Below are 19,820 nucleotides of genomic sequence, written 5' to 3'. Positions count from 1 at the left end.
CACAAAAGCTTAGACACACAAAAACTTACACACACACACACACAAAAACTTACACCCACACGCAAAAACTTACACCCACACGCAAAAACTTACAAGCACACAAAAACTTACATGTACAAAAAAACTTACACACACACTAAAACTTACACACACTCACAAAAACTTACACACACACCCACAAACTTAAACACACACACGAAAACTAACGCAAACATACACACACACACAGACATACAAACAAAAAACATACACATTCAAACTAAAACTTACATGAACAAAAAAAATTACAAGCACACAAAAACTTACACACACTCACAAAATCTTAAACGCACTAACATAATATTTAAAAAACAAACTAAATATTAAACTCCCACACTAACTCTTACACACACACACACACACAAAAACTTACACTAAAAAAAATTAAATCATACACACACACACGCTCAAATACCCAAACAAGAACCAACTTACACACACACAAAATAATACACACACACACACACACACAAAACAAAAAAGAGCAAACTAACGAAAGAAAGCACACACAAACTTCCATGCGAAAACACACTTACACACACACAAACACACAAAAAAAAACACACAAAATCAATCAAAAAATATAAATAAATAACTATATAATTCAAAATATCTACCACTAATACACACACACAAACAAATACTACAACATAAACACACACACACACAAAAACATACACATTCACTTTAAAACTTACATTGACACAAAAACTTACATGCACACAAAAACACACACACAAACAAACACACAAACACAAAACTCACACACACACACACACGAAAAAAAAAAAACACACGAAAAAAAATACACAAGCAAAAACAATAACACACACACACACACACACACACAAACACAAAAAAAACTAACAAATGAACACAACAAAAACTCACACACACATGCACAAAAACTTACACACACACACACACACACACACAAACTTACACACACACACACAAAAACTTACACACACACACCAAAACTTACACACACAAAAACTTACACACACACACACACACACACACACACACACACACACACACACACACACAAACACAAACAAACACACACACACACACAAACACACACAAAATTACAAACACACACACAAAAACTTAAAAACAAGCAAAAAAGCTTAGACACAAGCAAAATTACACACACACACACAAGCACTTACTACCAAATGCAAAATCAAACAAGAAAAAAAACAAAAACTTTAAAAAGCACCAATACACACACACACAAAAACAGAAAAACACGCACAATCAAATACACACACACAAACACTAACAACAAGATAAGAGAACACACAAACACAACCAAACACACAAAAACAAACACACACACATTACATACATGCACACGAAAACTTACATGCACACACACACACACACACACACACACACACACACATACTACACACACACACGTAAAAACTTACACACACAAAATCTTAGACACAGACAAAATTACACACACACAACCACAAACTAACACAAACACTCACAAAATTACAATCAAAAACAAAATTATATTAACAAACAAAATTAAACACACAAAAAATTACAAACACGATAAAAAACTTACACACACACGCAACCACTTACACATACACACACTAAAACTAACTCACACAAAAGAAACCTTACACACACACACGCCAAAACTTACACACACACAAAAAATTACACACACTTACCTTATAACAGTTACATTGTCTTAATTTTTCATATTTCATTTTGAATTTCTGTCGTGAAATGCAAGAGTTGGAATATTTCAGTAGTGACTTGTTGGGCTTTACCTTCTCACAGTTACATTCTCTTGATTTTTCGAAGTTCATTTTGAATTTCTGTCATGAAATGCAAGAGTTGGAAAATTGGGGTCTTACTCCACCAACCCGACTGGTGAAAATCCACTAGCTCAGTATTGGGGTCCCAGTCCACCAGCCTGAACGATGGAAATTCAATAGCTCAGAATTGGGATCATAGTCCACCAGTCCGAATGGCGGAAATCCACTTGCTCACAATTGGGGTCCCAGTCAACCAGCCTGCATGGTTGCAATTCACTGTTTAAGTTAGGTTAGGTTAACTTATCATGAGCGCACATGATGAGTTAACCTAATCTTTTCCGGTGTGTATGGTTAGGTTAGGCTAGATTAAGTTGGGTTAGGTTAAGTTAGGTTAGGTTAGCCCATGTACGCTTCACTTAGGTTAGCTTAGGTTAGGTGAGAGACAGGCAAAAGTTAGGTGTAGATTAGGTTAGATTGTTAGATTAGGTTAGTTAGGTTAGGCTAGGTTAGCCTACGTAGGCGCGCTTTGTTAGGCTAACCTAGCCTAACCTAACTTAACCTATTTTAATCTATCCTAACCTAACCTAATCATACACCCAACTTTTTTCCTGTCTTTCACCTAACCTAAGCCGACCACAGTCAAGCGTATATTGGCTAACCTAACCTAACTTAACCTAACGTAACTTAATCTAGCCTAACCTAACCATACTCGCCGGAAAAGGTTAGGTTAACTTATCATGAGCGCTCATGATAAGTTAACCTAACCTAACTTAAACAGTGAATTTCCATCATTCAGGCAGGTAGACTGAGACCCCAATATCGAGCTAGTGGATTTCCACCATTCAGACTGGTGGACTAAGACCCCAATTCTGAGCTAGTGAATTTCCACCGTTCAGGCTGGTGGAGTGGGATCCCAATACTGAGCTAGTGGATTTCCACCATTCGGGTTGGTGGACTAAGACCCCAATTTTCCATCTTTTGCATTTCATGACAGAAATTCAAAATGAACTTCGAAAAATCAAGAGAATGTAACTGTGACAAGGTAAAGCACGACAAGTCACTACTGAAATATTCCAACTCTTGCATTTCAAGAAAGAAATTCAAAATGAAATTTGAAAAATTAAGACACTGTAACTGCGATATGGTAAGCGTGTGTAAGATTTTGTGTGTGTGTAAGTTTTGGCGTGTGTGTGTGTAAGTTTTGGCGTGTGTGCGTAAGTTTTCGTGTGTTTGTTTGTTAGTGTTTGTGTTTGTGTGTAAGTTTTGTGAGTGTGTGTAAGTTTTTGTGTGTGTTATTGGTTGTGAGATTTTTAGTGTGTGTGTGCAATCAAGTTCTTGAGTGTGGATTTTAGTTTTTGTGTGTGTGTGTAAGTTTTTGCGTGTGTTAGCTTGTGTGTGTGTAAGTTCTTTCGTGTGTGTGTGTAATTGCTAGAGCGTGTGTGTTTGTGTGTGTGTGTGTAATTTTTTGTGTGAATGTGAGATTTCTTGTGATTGTTGAAGTGAGTGTGTGTGTGTGTATGTGTGTGTGTGTGTGTGTGTAAGTTTGTATGTGTGTGTAAGTTTTTGTGTGTGTGTAAGTTTTTTTGTGTGTGTGTAAGTTTTTGTGTGTTTGTGTAAGTTTTTGTGTGTATGTAAGTTTTTGTGTGCTTGTCAGTTTTTTCATGTGTCTGTCAGTTTGTTTGTGTGTGTGCGTTATTTTTTGTGTGTAATATCTATTGTGCGTTTTTGTTTGTGTTTTTGTTTGGTTCTTTAAGTTTGTGTGTGTTTGTTTGTGTGTGTTTTTTAGTTTTTGTGTTTTTTTGTTTTTATGTATGTTTTGTTTTTTGTGTTTGTGTGTGTGTGTAAGTGTGGGTGTGTTTAATTTGATGCGTGTGTGTGTGAGTTTTCGTTTTTGTGTTTGTAAGTTTTTTGTGTGTGTGTGTGTGTGTTTTTTAGTGATTGTGAGTTTGTTTGTGTTTGTTTTTTTTTGTTCTTTTTTTATTTTTTTGTTTGTTTGTTTTTTTGGTTGTGTTTTTTTTAGTTTTTGTGTGTGTAATTTTGTGCGTGTGTGTGTAAGTTTTCGTGTGTGTGTATGTGTGTATTTGTTGTGTGTGTGTGCGTGTGTTTGTGTGTGTAATTTTTTGTTATATTGTAAGTTTTTGTTTTAAATTTTGATTTCGTTTTCATGTGTATTTGTTTTTTCGTGTGTGTGTGTGTGTGTTTTTATTGGTGATTTTTATTGTAAGTTTTGGCGTGGTTTTTTAAGTTTTCGTTATTGGTTTTTTTTGGTATATTTTGTGTGTGTTTTTTTGTGTGTTTTTGTTTTTTTTTTTTTGTGCATTTTTGTTTTTGTGTGGTTGTATGTTTTCTTGTGCTTGTGTATGTTTTTTTGTGTGTGTTTGTGTGTGTAAGTTTTTGTGTGTAAGTTTTGGCGTGTGTGTGTAAGTTTTTGTGTGTGTGTGTGTAAGTTTTAATGTGTGTGTGTTTCAGTTTTTGTGTGTGTGTGTGTGTAATTTTTCGTGTGTGTGTGTAAGTTTTCGTGTGTGTGTGTAAGTTTTTGTGTGTGAGTGTAAGATTTAGTGCGTGTGTGTAATTTTTTGTGTGCATGTAATTTTTTATGTTCATGTAATTTTTAGTTTGCTTGTGTAAGTTTTTTTGTATGTTTGTGTGTGTGTGTGTGTATGTGTGAGTAAGTTATAGTGTGTGTGTTTAATTTTTTGGGTGTGTGTGTAATTTTTTGTGCGTGAGTTTAATTTTCAGTGTGTGTGTAAGTTTTTTTGTACATGCAAGTTTTTGTGTGACTGTAATTTTTTGCATGTGGGTGTAAGTTTTTGCGTGTGGGTGTAAGTTATTGTGTGTGTGTGTGTGTGTAAGTTTTTTTTTGTCTAATCTATTGTGTGTGTAAGTTTTTTGATGTGTGTGAGTAAGTTTTAGTGTGTGGAAAAATTTAGAAGTGTCCAACTCAGAAAAGCCCGAAAACGTAATTTACATATCCCAAATCATAAGTTTCGGACTACACACTCCTATGAGCGGCTAAGAAATCTAGCTCAGAAAAGTCTGAAATAGCAAACTAGTCATCCCAAACTATTGGTTTCAGACAACAAACACCTATGATGGACTAAGAATCCTAGCTCTGAAAAGTTCAAATAGAAAACTACACATCCCAAATCGTAATTTTCTGACAACACACACCTATGAAAGGCTATGAAATCTAGCTAATAAAAGCCGGAAATAGCAAATTAACCACCCCAAATCATAAGTTTCAGTCAGCACTCACCTATGAACGGCTATGAAATCCAGCTCGGAAAAGTAAAAAAATAGCAACCCCCACATCCCAAATCATACGTTTCAGAGAACACATACCTATGAAAGACTAAGAAATCTATCTCAGAAAAGCCAGAAATAGTAACTTACATACCCCGAATCATAATTTTCTGAAAGGACATACCTATAAACTGTTAATAAATCTGGCTCAAAAATGTCAAAAATAGCAAACTAGTCATCCCAAACTATAGGTTTCAGACAACGAACACCTATGAAAGGCTAAGAAATAAAGCTCAGAAAATTCAAAAGTAGCAATCAAACCATCACAAATCATTGGTTTCAGACAACACACACCTAAGAAACTCTAAGAAATCTATCATAGAAAAGCCATAATTAGTAATTTACATATACCAAATCATATGTTTCAGTCAAAAATCACCTAAGAAAATCTAAGAAACCTTGCTCAGAAAAGTCAAAAATAGCACACTAGTCATCCCAAACAATAGGTTTCAGACAACAAACACCTATGAAAGGCTAAGAAATTCAGCTCAGAAAAGTCAAAAGTAGCAATCCACCCATCCCAAATCATAGGTTTCAGACAACACACACCTATGAAATGCTAAAAAACCACACTCATAAAAGCCTGAAATAGTAATGTACATATCCCAAATCCTAGGTTTTAGACATCATTCACCAAGGACAGACTAAGATACCTTAGCTCAGAAACGCCTGAAATAGCGAAACTACTCATCCCAAACTAGAAGTTTCAGAGAACAAACGCCTAAGACGGACTAATAATCATAGCTCTGAAAAGTTCAAATAGCAAACTACACATCCCAAATCATAAGTTTCAGACAACACACACCTATGAACGTCTAAGAAATCGAGCTCAGAAAAGACAAAAATAGCAAACCACTCATCCCAATCATAGGTTTCAGTCAACATACACCTATGAAAGTCTAATAAATCAAACTCATAAAATTCAAAAATAGCAATTTAGGTATCTCAACTCAGAGGTTTCAGTCTACACAAACCACCGAAAGACTAAGAAACCTTTCTCAGAAAAGTCAAAAATAGCAAACTACTCATCCCAAACTATTGGTTTCAGACAACATTCACCTACGAAATACTAGAAAACCTCAGCTCAGAAAAGCCTGAAATAGCAAACTATACATCCCAAATCATAATTTTCTGACACCACACACCTATGAAAGGCTAAGAAACCTAGCTCAGAAAAGTCGAAAATAGCAAACTACACATCCTAAATCATAGGTTTCAGACATCACATACCTATGAAAGACTAAGAAATCCAACTCAGAAAAGCCCTAAATAGTAATTTACATATCCCATATCATAAGTTTCAGAAGGCATTCACCTACGAAATACTATATCCCAAATCATAAGTTTCAGACAGCATTCACCTACGAAATACTAAGAAACCTTAGCTCAGAAAAGTCTGAAATAGCCAACTACTCATCCCAAACTCGAAGTTTCAGACAACAAACACCTATGAGTGACTAAAAATCCTAGCTCTGAAAAGTCCAAAAAGCAAACTATACCTCCCAAATCATAATTTTCTGAAAGGACACACCTATGAAAGGCTAAGAAATCTAGCTCAGAAAAGTCAAAAATAGCAAATTAACCATCCCAAATCATAGGTTTCAGTCAACACACACCTACGAATGGCTGTGAAATCCTGCTCAGAAAATTAAAAAAATATCAACCCACACACCCCCAAATCATAGGTTTCAGACAACACACACCTAAGAAAGACTAAGAAATCCGGAAATGAAAAGACAGAATTAGCAAAAAACATATACAAAATCATACGATTCAGACAGCACACACCAATTAACGGCTAAGACAACAAGCTCAGAAAAGACAAAAATATCAAACTAGAAATCCCAAACAATTGGTTTCAGACAACACACACCTATGAAATTCTAATAAATCAAGCTCAGCAAAGTCAAAATTAGCAAACCACCAATCCCAAATCATATGTTTCATACAACACACACCTATGAAAGACTAAAGAAATCCAGCTCAGAAAAGTCAAAAATAGCAAACTAAATATCCCAAATCATCGGTTTCAGTCAACACACACCAACAAACGACTAAGAAACCTAGCTCAGAAAAGTCAAAAATAGCAAACTACTCATCCCAAACTATTGGTTTCAGACAACATTCACCTACGAAATACTAGAAAACCTTAGCTCAGAAAAGCCTGAAATAGCAAACTAAACATCCCAAATCATAATTTTCTGACAACACATACCTATGAAAGGCTAAGAAATCTAGCTCAGAAAAGTCAAAAATAGCAAACTACACATCCCAAATCATAGTTTTCAGAAACCACACACCTATGAAAGACTAAGAAAATCCAACTCAGAAAAGTCAAAAATAGCAAACTACATATCCCAAATCATAAGTTTCAGTCAACACACACCAACGAAAGTCTAAGAAACCTAGCTCATAAAAGCCTGAAATATCAAACTACTCATCCCAAACTATTTGTTTCAGACAACATTCACCTAGGAAATACTATGAAACCTTAGCTCAGAAAAGCCTGAAGTAGCAAACTACACATCCCAAATCATAGGTTTCAGACAACACACATCAATGAAAGACGGGTGCTCGGGGAGAGCCTTTGAGGGTCTGTGGGTCCCTTGAGGGCCGGTGGTCCTTTGGGAGCTCGGGGGGACCTTTGGGGACCGGGGGAGGGCCTTTGGGGCTCCGGGGATGGTATTTGGGGGTCTGGGTGGGCCTTTGGGGCACCGGGAGGGCCATTGGGTGCCTGGGGGACATTTGGGGACCGGTGGAGGGCCTTTGGGACCCCGTTGGTCCTTTGGGAGCTCGATGTGCCTTTGGGGGGCCCGGGGATGGCATTTGGGGGTCTGGGTGGGCCTTTGGGGCTCCGGTGGCCCTGTGGGAGCTTGGGGGGCCTTTGAGCGTCCGGTGGGACAGTTGGGAGCCTGGGGGACATTTGGGGCCTGGGGATGGCCTTGGGGGGTCTGGGTGGGCCTTTTGGGGCTCCGGTGGCCCTTTGGGAGCTTGGAGGGCTTTGAGGACCGGGGGCTTACTTCGGGTTTGGGTTAGGAGGATTGGAACCCTTTGGGGTTGGGTTAGAGGACCTCACAACACTGTTCAAATGAAACTTGTGTATTATAACGACCACACTCAAAGTCTCTTCTAAAATCTCTTCAAAAATCTTCTTTTAAAATGTCTCTATCTGTTTCGCCGAAATAGTTCCATAACATGTCTAAAACGGTTTCGACCAAATAATCCCTAAACGTAAATTCAGCGTGTTCCTTTGTTATTGACATCTCTGCGCTAACGCATTTCAAATTAATATGAAACCTTTTCGCGCGCTAAAACAATTCATCCCTAAGATGCTTCTGCCTAATTGTTTCCATGGCCTTTGGTTATTAATATCCTTTGGAGTTCGACCAGTAGAACTGTTCCCGAGGCAAAGACATTAATGATTTGGATCTATTCCTGGAGAAATGTTTCTAGGGCGAAAATTTTTAAAGTCTGACAGATGATGTCATTGATTGATTGATCTGTCAAGAAAGGGGAAATTAATTGTTGTTTCTAAGGGGAATTATTGATTCACGATAGGTGAATTGAGGTCGACAGCACAGGTGTTCTGACTCGTGACTACACCACGTGGTTTTTGGTTTTGTCAGTGAGTAAGTTCCAGTTTTTTCAAATTCTCACTGACAAAAACCATAAAAACATACAAAAATTTGAGACAGTTACTGTTTTTTCAAATTCTCATTGACAAAAAACATAAAAACAGACATAAATGTGACAAAATTCCTGTTTTTTCATTCTCAGTGAGAAAACAATATAACAGACATGAATTGCTGTTGACATCCATATATGTGACAAAGTCCATGCTTTTTAAATTATCATTGTCAAAAACCATTAAACATCCATGAAAAACATCAAATAAATCGACCAACACACAAAACCATCCATGAAAACATACATAAATGTGACAAAATTCCTGTTTTTCAAATTCTCATTGACAAAAAAACCATAAACCACGTGGTTCTCGTGCCAATATATGGTGTTAAAAAAAGTTGTAGGTGGCAGCAGGGGTGAATCGTGGGGGTATAAGATAGCTCTCTACTGCGGTCTGGGGGAAAATTAGAAGTATGAGTTTTCCTTTTCAGTTCTGTTATATGCGTGATTGAATACAGTAAGCTTTTTTTATACTATATAATCTTTGACTTTTTAACCTAGGTAGAGTCCAAGGAGATAGTTAGAAATAATAGCGGTAACCCAGGGCAGGTACCCTTGGCCTTAAAGTGGCCCCTTTGACCGTTCGTTCATGTTATCATACCCTGGGGGCAGGATATACTGTAAATTGGGTACTAACAAACCCTATATTTACAGAACCGGCGTGGTAGGCACGGGCATCCCATTATAATATTTAGCGCCGCCAGGGGCTTTTCCCTCCAGTAAGTGGTGTAGCACCATTTTTGCACCAATAAGTGGTGACACCCGTACCTTACCACACCAACACTGGTGGCAGCAAGAAAAGGAGCTATCAGCAGCACTGATAGTAAAAGAATTCTGCATTTTCGAAGAGACAAGTTAATTTAGCCTACAGAGTAGCCTATTGTGATTACATATAAAGAGAAAAAAATACGGAATCAATTAATAGAATTATGAAGGTTTATAATGGGCTGCGCCTTGTTAGACAAAAATAAAAAAGAATAACGTAAAATTAATTGGGTTTGAGTTTACAGTGGGGGAATCTCCGTACTGAAAAATATTACAGGGTTAAAGGACAGATAAGAAAACTTTGAAAGTTGGGTTATTATTTGAGTGAATTGTTTAGATATAATCTTCAGTGATGAAGGTTATAAGATTATTGAATACGGCAAATTAGAAGGATTTGTCAGTTTGGTGCGCACATTTGAGAAGGAAGGTGGGAGGAACCTGTCCTATTGAGTAGTCGGCCTAAAAGGAGATTACATTTGGAGTACGAGTATCTAGGGACGATACGTGATTTGTTTTACAGGGTAGTTCCCCTGTTTGAGTTTTAGTCCAGCTAATTCACTAGTGGAATATTCGCACGGTTTTTTCAGTTTACTTTCTCGTCCAACCCCTGTTAATTCGTTTTTCGGAGATATATTTCACTCCCGTAAAATTACTTGCTGCGAAAGAAGTCGTTATTACCTAATGAAGTCTAGATATTCCGGTTATTTGAAAAATAACCGGTAATTTTTGTGTGTACCAATTGTTACACTTGCCAATATTGACAAATTAATTAAGAGATAATATAATCGGAAAGGAATATACGCGGTAAAATGAGGGGGTACGAAATAAACAAGGAAGAAATAATACGTGAAAAAAAAGACAAATTCACCCCCCAGAGGCTGTGCCAAATGAAGGGGAGTTGCAGGTTAGAGATAATACAGATATGGAACGAAAGAATTCAGAAAATGAATTAGGAAGATATAATGACAGAAGGAATCAAAGTAGTCCGAATAGCAGGAGTAGCAGAAGCTCAAATTCCAGCAGGGGCTCACGAAAAAGTAGTCATGTAGATACGACACAACAACTATAAAAATTTCATGAAGGAAGAGAGAATAGCCAGAGAACGAAAAGAGAAGGAAGATAGTGAAGAAAGAGAGAATATCAGAATAGCTAGAGAACGAAAGGAAGAGGCTGATAGAACAGCCAGAGAACGAAAAAAGGAGAATGATAAAATAGATAGAGAGAAAGAAGAAAGATATCACCAAGAGTTTAAAAGAACCATGATAGGCCTAATAGAAGCCCGCTGGGGAATTCCAGAAAGCGAGATTTTATCACAACTTACTTGTAGGCTGTTAAATAGCCATAATAATTTGTCTAAGAATCAATCGTAAGAAAATGAAAATTACCAGACATTAAATGCTAAGACGGAAAAAAATACAACTTCGTTGATTGCGGGGGAAGTTGAATCGGACCATAAAACAAATTGGGTGGCTGTGCCGCCCTGTCGGAAAAACGACATATTTGATACGCGTGGTCGGAATATTGATAATCCATAGAAATGGGACGCAGAAGTAAAAAGACAACATAATAGTGAAAATAAGACGCGCGAAAATGATTTTTCGGGAAAATTTCCAGAAAATGGAAAACTTCAGAACACTTTTAATGAATATGAAACGCTAACAAGTGCAGGCCAAAATGAAACACTGATTTCACCAAAGGAAAATGAGACAAAATGTATTGTACGCGCTTATCTTCGTAAAGTTCGAGAAATTTTAGTACAATATGAAAAAACCAAATGTCGGAGTTCAGTTCCTATTTGATAACGAAATATTTGTTTCTGTGGTAAAAGTAAAGAAAACTAAAAGAGAGAAAAAAGACGCAAGGCAGAACTACAATAAAGAAAAGCAGTCAAAGATGATGGAAATTGGAGGCCAATTCAGATTTCATGACGATTTATTTGCTCCCACAAAAGAAAAGAAAACTAAGAGGGAGAAAAGAGATATTAAACGGAGCAAAAATGAAGAAATGCAGTCAAAGATGGTGGACACTGGAGTCCAATTCAAACTTAATGATGATTTATTTTGCGGGATGGAAAAAAATGAGAAAAGTGAAATAGAACAAATAAATACAAAAAAGAGACAAAATTTGGAGATTCACCCTGCAGTGGCGAAAAATAAAAATTATCTGGGCTCTGCTTAGGTAACATAAATAATAGGGGGGACAAAGAGGTCCAAGACCAACAGGGAAAATTACAATAAGACGAAACAACTTAGGAGGGAGGAGAAGACCCATGACATATTAAGAGAAAATACAGATAATCACGACATAGAATTGACTTGTCAACAACGAGTTACGGAAAGATTGGGAGATACTAAATTTTGGGTTGGATTGAAGAAAATTGGGAAAAAATCTGAGACTGTTTTTTTTTTCAACTCAAAAAAAGGTTTGTCTCTTTATGAGAGGGAGGAATCCCTTGGGGAAGATCCCCTGCGGGAAGACGTGAAAGATAGCCCTTTTCCTCAATGCACAACTGGCGGACAAGTTGTGATCCCTTTACTGAAGCCTGGTCTTTCCAGTCTTCAATATTATCTTCATCCCTCATCGCCGAGCATTATTCCTTCGATTATTTTAGGGGACAAGACCCAGAAAAAAGTGATTCATGGTTTGCTCAGATTTTCACTTAATTTTTCTGAACCCCTATCGTTTTCAGAGGCCTGTGTATTTTCGGCCATGGATTGTTTGAAATTACGCCAACGGACAATTTACATTTAATTCAGATGTGGGGTTGTTTCCACCGACGGAGATTACAAGACTAGTGCAGCCATTTTTTTATGATGGTTGGCATCATCGAATGTGCCAGAAACTGATTCTCTGCTCCTCTCAAATGTAAATTCGTGAGAGCGAGAAAATTTGTATTTTTAATTGTGCTGCGCACGATCATTTTCTACGAATCTTGGGGACTTCAACTTTCAAAACCTAATGCGGATGCCATACGACAGAGACCATGGTGGTTCTACGGTAGAGACGTTTGGATGACGACGAATCCTGAGCCAAACGGTTGAAGTACAGGCACTGGCAGAAGAAAGAAGAGAAGATATAATTTTGGTGATTTTGAAGTTGGTGTTATTTATTTTATGATTGAGTTTCCAGCCAATCCACCGGAGTAGCGGCCATTTATCTTAGGAGGGAGGTGTTGGGACCGTTGGTCCTGGTTTGTTTCACATAAATGCCCTTCCCAGATTCTTCTCTTTTGGGTCCCTTAATTATTCTCCTTTTCCCTGGTAATAATTATCAAATTTCCCTTAATTTTGGCTGCGCCATTTTTTTCCTTCGTTAACTGCGTAGTTTATTAAACAAAACACGAGGCTTTAATTGCGCAGTTAGGGATGATTCATCATAGCTAAAAGTTACTTTCAGATAACAAGTTTGGTCCGAATTGTTGGGGAGTGAAAGAAGGGGCATAAAGCCTATTCATTTGAAGTAAGGCAGTAATTGGTAAGCATTTTGATTAGTTGGAAAAATTCACCTACCACCCGCCGCAGTCACGCTGTTGAGCGGTCTGGGGGAAAATTAGAAGTACGAGTTTTCAGTTCTGTTATATGCGTCATTGAATACAGTAAGCTTTTTTTATACTATATAATATTTGACTTTTTAGCCTTGGTAGAGTGCAAGGAGATAGTTAGAAATATTAGCGGTAACCCAGGGCGGGTACCCTTGGCCTTAAAGTGGCCCCTTTGACCGTTCAATCACGTTATGATACCCTGGGGGCAGGGTATACTGTAAATTGGGTACTAATAAACCCTATATTTACAAAACCGGTGTTGTAGGCGCGGGCATCCCATTATTATAATTTGGCGCCGCCGGGGGCTTTTCCCTCCAGTAAGTGGTGTAGCACCATTTTTGCACCAATAAGTGGTGATACCCGTATCTTACCACTCCAACATCCACGCTTACAAGCAGTCAATAAGATATGCGAATGTATACCCGTGTTGAAAGATCTAGATACGTCTAACCCAGAAAAATTTAATACCTCGTTATTTTCATGAGCATGTAGAAGTAAATTAGCAATCAAATGGTGAGCATGGTCGCGGCCTACTTCTTTCTTGAAACCGAATTGTTTATCCGGTGTATAGCACTTATCAGATATCTCGTCAATAATTAGTACCTCAAAAATTTTGCATGTCGGGGTTATTACTCCAGTACTGAACAAATCAGGAACTATACCACAACAGAATATCATCTGAAAGAGTGAGAACAGATGCTCAATCAGGAGAAGGAGCCCACATCTTAGATGCTTTGTACAGAGTCCATCAACACCACGAGAATTTTTCTTTTGCATCTTAGAAATGCACTCAATAACCGCAGATCCCGTAACAATAAAACTGATCTCATCAATTAATTGACCTAAGCAACCATTAAGCTCCCATTCAGATCGATTTGATAATGATAGATCAAGCTCGAAAAATTCACTTTTATAATAATCAATACCATACTGGTCACTGGTAATTTTGAAAGCATTATAGACTTTTGAATTATCTCTTTTGAGCACTTTTCGTACGAAATTAGGTTCACTTGTGGCGTTACTTGATAGTTCAGCTACTGATTTAGCCTGGTATTGCCTAAGCACGTTCACAAAATGTCGCTTTATTTCCAGACGAATTTCATTTACCAAACCTTGCCGTGGCATACCACACTCCTTCCAGACACCAGAATTTCTCAATTCTAAGTTTTTTGTCAACCTTCTTAAGACCATAGGTGGGCGTGCCTCGTTTGCCTCTCATTCCAGGCAATCTAACAGTCCTAAGTCAATTTTAAATTATTGGTCAACATGCCTGAGACCCTAGGCAGGCATGCCTTTCCAAAACATAACCTGACAAGTATGTGTCCAATAAGAGTCATACATACTCCCACCATTTACCCGTGCCGCAGCCATTTAAACATTTGCCTCTCAATTACTTGGACTATCTGCCTTGGCTTGTCTATTTCTACAATTAGCCATGTCTTAATGCAACCTACTGCAAAATACTTGATAAATTCAATTCAAAATCAACAAAATCAACCAGAATTTCGATTTAGCACAATAATCAACGAGGTCAGGATTACCGGACCAACCATGCCTCTCAGTTCCAAGACGTACTCTTCGTATGGGTAAACTAGCACGCTCGGCAGAGCGTAGAGCGTGAACGATCTCTGCACAGTAAACATTCAGCAATATTTGCTTCTCTGCAAAGGTTAATATATCAAAAAAAAAAAAATTCAAAGCAATCTTTTCTCATCGCGAAATTTTCTAGGAAGACTTAGGAGAATTTAACTTTTGTTTGTATACATCTGCCCAAATTCACATAGCAATGTCGCTTAATTGTTTTGGCTTGACAAATCTTCTGCTGTCAGAACACAGCTTTGAGTTTCTTTTTGTTTGTTTTTAATCTGAATTATCATTAGACCGTTATTTAAATCAATTTGGTGGTATTTTTAGAAAATTCATGGGCCGTTTTGACCTTAATATTAAATTGTTGGTAACTTTGGTAGTATGCCGTGGCATAGAATGCACAAACTATTGTGCACAAACTAATATCACAAAACTACTGTTAATTTACTATCCCGAGATACCTAACAACCAAAAAATATGTTTATCGAAAAAAGGATTTTCAAGCATCAAAATATATTATCAAGCAGCATTGTCAAGTAGCATATTTTTAATGACCTTTAAAAGGCTTCCTGGATTCCAAAATTTGCCAAACTCAACTCAATTTTGGTAGGAAAGTATTTAGCTAGAACGGGAGTCTCCTCCTCATCAAAACCTTTCAAACTGATACACTTTGACCGCAAAATGTCCCAAGTCAATACTGTTATCAGCAATTCAGCAATGTTTGAAAACCTCTTTAAAGAGGTTTATAATTGTGCGTATTCTTCTTCTAGATATTAGGTGTCATAATATCATTGCGAAAACGATAATTTGCATTACAAAAAAAACTTTAAAAACGCATCAAAAATTTTATTTATATGCTTATATATTTATATTTTTGTTACGTTTTTACGAGTCTCACAAACATTTTTTTGGGAGGGGGAGGGGGTCAAACCCCTACACCCCCCTCTAGATACGGCCTTGGTTACGGTATATATTCTTATACTGTGCACTTTTTAAGGTCTCTTTTATATGTACCAGATATAATTGTAACCTTTATTCAGTAACCAGTGCCATAAGATCTTAAAAGCAACAGTTTAAAAGTTAAAGAAAGGCTATATACTTCATTATTATATATACGTTGGCTCTTTTTGTCTTTTTTTATTTAATACATACAAAACAAACAGATAAACAATGGGAATGCCTAAACAGAGCATAATAAAATGTAAGCTCGTAACAAAGGGTACCTATTATCAAAAAATTGTATCATACAAGAAATACCTTAATAACACAACCAAAAAAAAGCCTACATCTGAGAGGGACAAAGGAGGCCACCCCGGCGCGGCGAAATCAGGATACCATATTAAAAAAAAAAAAAAAACATTTTCCGTCATCAATCCTGAGTTGCGAATCAGTTTGGTCAATCTAAATATCCCTTCATCAAAGGTGAACAATATACTCTTTAAATTTTCTTCCTTTAAAGAGGTTGGCTGTTCAGATTTTAATTTGTTATTTAATTTAAGATTGTTTGCTTTGAAAGGGATTTGAAATATTATTGAAAATCTAGCCCTTTCACAATTCAGTGAAGGGAGTCAATATGTCCTAAAACAAGCCGAAGAAACGTCTGAGCAAAAAAGTGGTGAAAAGTATCAAATAGTTAACGTAGCTCAATAGTAACCGAAACCCTTAAAAACGGAATTTTGATATCAACAGATATATCAGTGAATCGGCTAATTATACTGTTTCCATATATATAAGTTCCATTAAGTATTTCCCATCAAGGGTTACGAACCTGAAAATATTTGTCTGATTTTCAAAAAAGGGGGAACACCCCTAAAAGTCAAAGAATCTCAATGAAAATCAAACCATCAGATTCAGCGTATCAGAGAACCCTACTGTAGAGGTTCCAAGCTCCTATCTGCAAAAATCTTGAATTTTGTATTTTTGGCCAGCAGAAAGATCACGGATGTGTGTTTACTTGTTTTTTTTTTCGTTTTTTTTTTTTTTGTTTCCTCAGAGGGGATCATATCGAACCAATAGTCCTATAATAATGGGAAAAGGCTCATTCGAACGAAAATTAAAAGTTCTAGTGCCCTTATTAAGTGACCAAAAATATTGGAGGGCAACTAACCACCCACCCCTCCCCCGCACCCCCTTGTCCCAAAAATTATCCGTTCAAAATTTTTAGATAGCCATTTGTTTCAGCATGGTTTAAACCTCTAATAACCATGGCTTTGGAGATAACACAATTCTCCAGATCTCCTGGGGATAGGAATTTACCTTATAAAATTTGCTAATTGTTTACGAATAGTATTTATTATTGGGAAGTTTGCATACATTTTCCGGGGGGGGGTGGGATGAATTTCTATGGAAAATTTTCTATGAGAAGGTAAGTTTCCGGGGGTTAAACTTTTCAGGGAAATTTTACACTGGGGGAATTTTCCAGGATTCCTATACGAAATTATTTTCATTTGGTACTTTCTCTTTGCCGACTCGATTTTACGCATGGAAATGTTACAATTTCCAAACGTAATTGTCTGGGGAAATTTTTGCGGGGATTAAGTTGTCTAGGGAATCTTCCCATGAGGGGGGGGGGGTTCACTGACGTGGGGCCAGATTAACTGGTATTATTTAAAAAAAACGATCAGAAATTTAATAAAAAAACAAGTTTTTTCAACTGAAAGTAAGGAGCAACGTTAAAACTTACAACGAACAGGAATTATTACGTAGATGAAGGGGATTGCCCCCTCACGAGTACCTCGTTCTTTAAGCTAAAGTTGGAATTTTCTCGATTCTTTAATGACGACTCCTGCAACGCAAGGGAGCAGATTAATTAGAACTCAATAGGGAGCTCTTTTTTTAAAGTACTAAAAAATTTTATTGTGAAGAGCTAGGTGTTGAGGAGGGAGAAACCCCCTTCATGTACAATAATTTCTGTTTGTTTTAAGTTTTAATGTTGCTCCTTACTTTCGGTTGAAAAAACTGTTATTTTGAAATTTAATATATTAATAGATCTAAGGCCAAACCTGCCATGTTACAACCAAAGAAGCAGATATTAAACAACGATGCTACGGCCATTAGGAAAAAATAGAAGGAAAAAACGGATATTTCGCCTATATCTGTATCGCATCTGTATCGCAACAAGTGTATCACAACATCTGTATCACAACCGTACCTGTATTCATCTGTATCACAACAAGACATCCTCAGCGTTGAAACAGGGAAGTAGTTCACACCAAATAATTTAAAAAAGAGAAAAACTAAAATAATTGAAATCAAGAGATTATGAAATGAAAAAGTGGAGCCAATATAATTAAAGAAGACAACAACACAGAAGTTGCTTTCGTGTTGTGATATAATTAGATCCTTGATTGTGCGTTTGTTACTTGGGGTTTTATCTGAGCAGCCGACTGTTTCATTATATTATATAATTATGTTATTATATTTCTACTTTCTTGGTTTTTACTTGAAGTAGACATTCTCCATATTAAATAATTTTTTTCTCTTTAGATTTTACTTTTTTTGTGAACTGTTGCGTTCAAATATTTTCCTTGTTGTATGACAAAATATTTGCTTGCTTGCGCTTCTTCATTTTTTCCTACTGGCCGTAGACCTGTTTTCTTTTTTTAAGGTTTCTTTCTTTAGTTTTGACAAAAAAATTACAATCATAGATTATTTTAAATGTAAGTAGAAGCAAAGAAGAGAAGAGAAGAGCAGAGACGAGGTGTGGAGCGAAAGCTAGAACAGGAGTATGATGGGAGGTCCAGAACGTAGTGTGGAGCCCAACAAACTTCAGTACAGCCAAAGGAAAGTTGGAAGTCCCTCGACTTGTTGTACTATACAAGGTCATATAGCCTACTGTAAAAATGCGTCTTCATCAGTCAGATTCTGCCTATCTGCCAAAATGCCGATTCTACACCACTTGTGTTCTGCAATCTGTAAAATGCCAACGAGGACCCGGTATGCAATTCTCCATTGAAAATCCATCTATATACAGTGATTGAAACCCAATTCATTATCTATATGCAGTGATTGAAACCAAATTCATTATCTATATACAATGATTGAAACCAAATCTTCTGATTGGTGTTATGAATTTGTATAAATCTTGCAAATAAAGACATGCTTCAAGTCCTGTTTTTCATAAAAATATTATTCCCTAGAAAAAAATAAGAAACCAATTTACATTACCTTAACGGGATAGGCTGGCAAAGGAGCAAGAAAAGACGCTGGGTACGGATAATCCACCATTGCTAAATTAGTCCATACATCAGAGAGCCAATCTTTCAGCCTCTTCTTGTCATCTGACGACTTCAAGGGCTTACAGAGTTGCCACGCATTTGAAAGCCATTGCAAGCCTTTATCTTAATTAATAATCGAATTAGAAATTATTTCAAAGACAACACTGCGTTTCTATTTATAAACAAAATGGAAATGTAGAAATATATAACAGCGGAGAACCTTTGCCCATCTTGAAGTATGACTACCAACATGCCCTACCAATAGAATAGCCTACCAAAAATCACAGAGAAACAGATTTTACAGTTAAAACATCTTGTAACTCAAAAGATGTTTGGTCTTTTCAAACGGGAAAACCAGTCAAATGGACTTTAGCTTTCCATTTTTGTGTTTTTACCACTTTGGTAATTATTTTGATAATAGCAGTTTATTCATTAAGGGAACTTTTGGCAAACAATTGCAAGTCTTTCAGGTTCAATTTTTTTCCGTTGCGTTCTAGCATTTTTTTTTCCGTTGATAAAAATTTCAGGATGTTTTCATTTTATTGTTTTTATCAGACAATTTCTGGCAAATAACTGTAAGTATGAAGGAAATCGTGCTAATGGCGGCCGAGACTTCAAAACTAGGAAGTTTCGATATTTTTTTCAGTTGCTTTTTAGCATGTTTTTTTTCTTTCTTTTCGAATTTTTTCCGTTGATAAAAATTTCCGGATGTGCAAGCAAAATGTTCTGGTTTCATTCAACTCATTGCCTTAATTAAAGGTTTTACCCGTTGTTTTAAATACCATGTTTTCACTTTATTATTTTTATCACACAATTTCTGGTAAATAACAGTGGTGTGCAGGAAAACGTGCTAATGATGGAATTAGGAGGTTTCGACCAAAACTAGGAGGTTTC

General features: G+C 36.8%; 1 protein-coding gene across 1 annotated transcript in view; it reads right to left on the bottom strand.

The window, feature by feature from the left end:
* Nucleotides 1-19,820, bottom strand: part of LOC148940474 (lysosomal Pro-X carboxypeptidase) — a 93,725-nt gene that overhangs the window by 34,369 nt on the left and 39,536 nt on the right. Inside the window, exon 5 of the mRNA XM_089105612.1 lies at nucleotides 18,877-19,049. Coding sequence (XP_088961738.1) covers nucleotides 18,877-19,049 — 173 coding nt within the window. The remainder of the gene's footprint in view (nucleotides 1-18,876; nucleotides 19,050-19,820) is intronic.

Source organism: Artemia sp. Qi Xiang Cuo, chromosome 19 (assembly GCF_049724085.1).
Source record: "Artemia sp. Qi Xiang Cuo chromosome 19, ASM4972408v1, whole genome shotgun sequence".
NCBI classification, from domain to species: domain Eukaryota; kingdom Metazoa; phylum Arthropoda; class Branchiopoda; order Anostraca; family Artemiidae; genus Artemia; species Artemia sp. Qi Xiang Cuo.
Note: the sequence above shows the minus strand (reverse complement) of the source record. Positions and strands in the feature narration are given on the sequence as shown.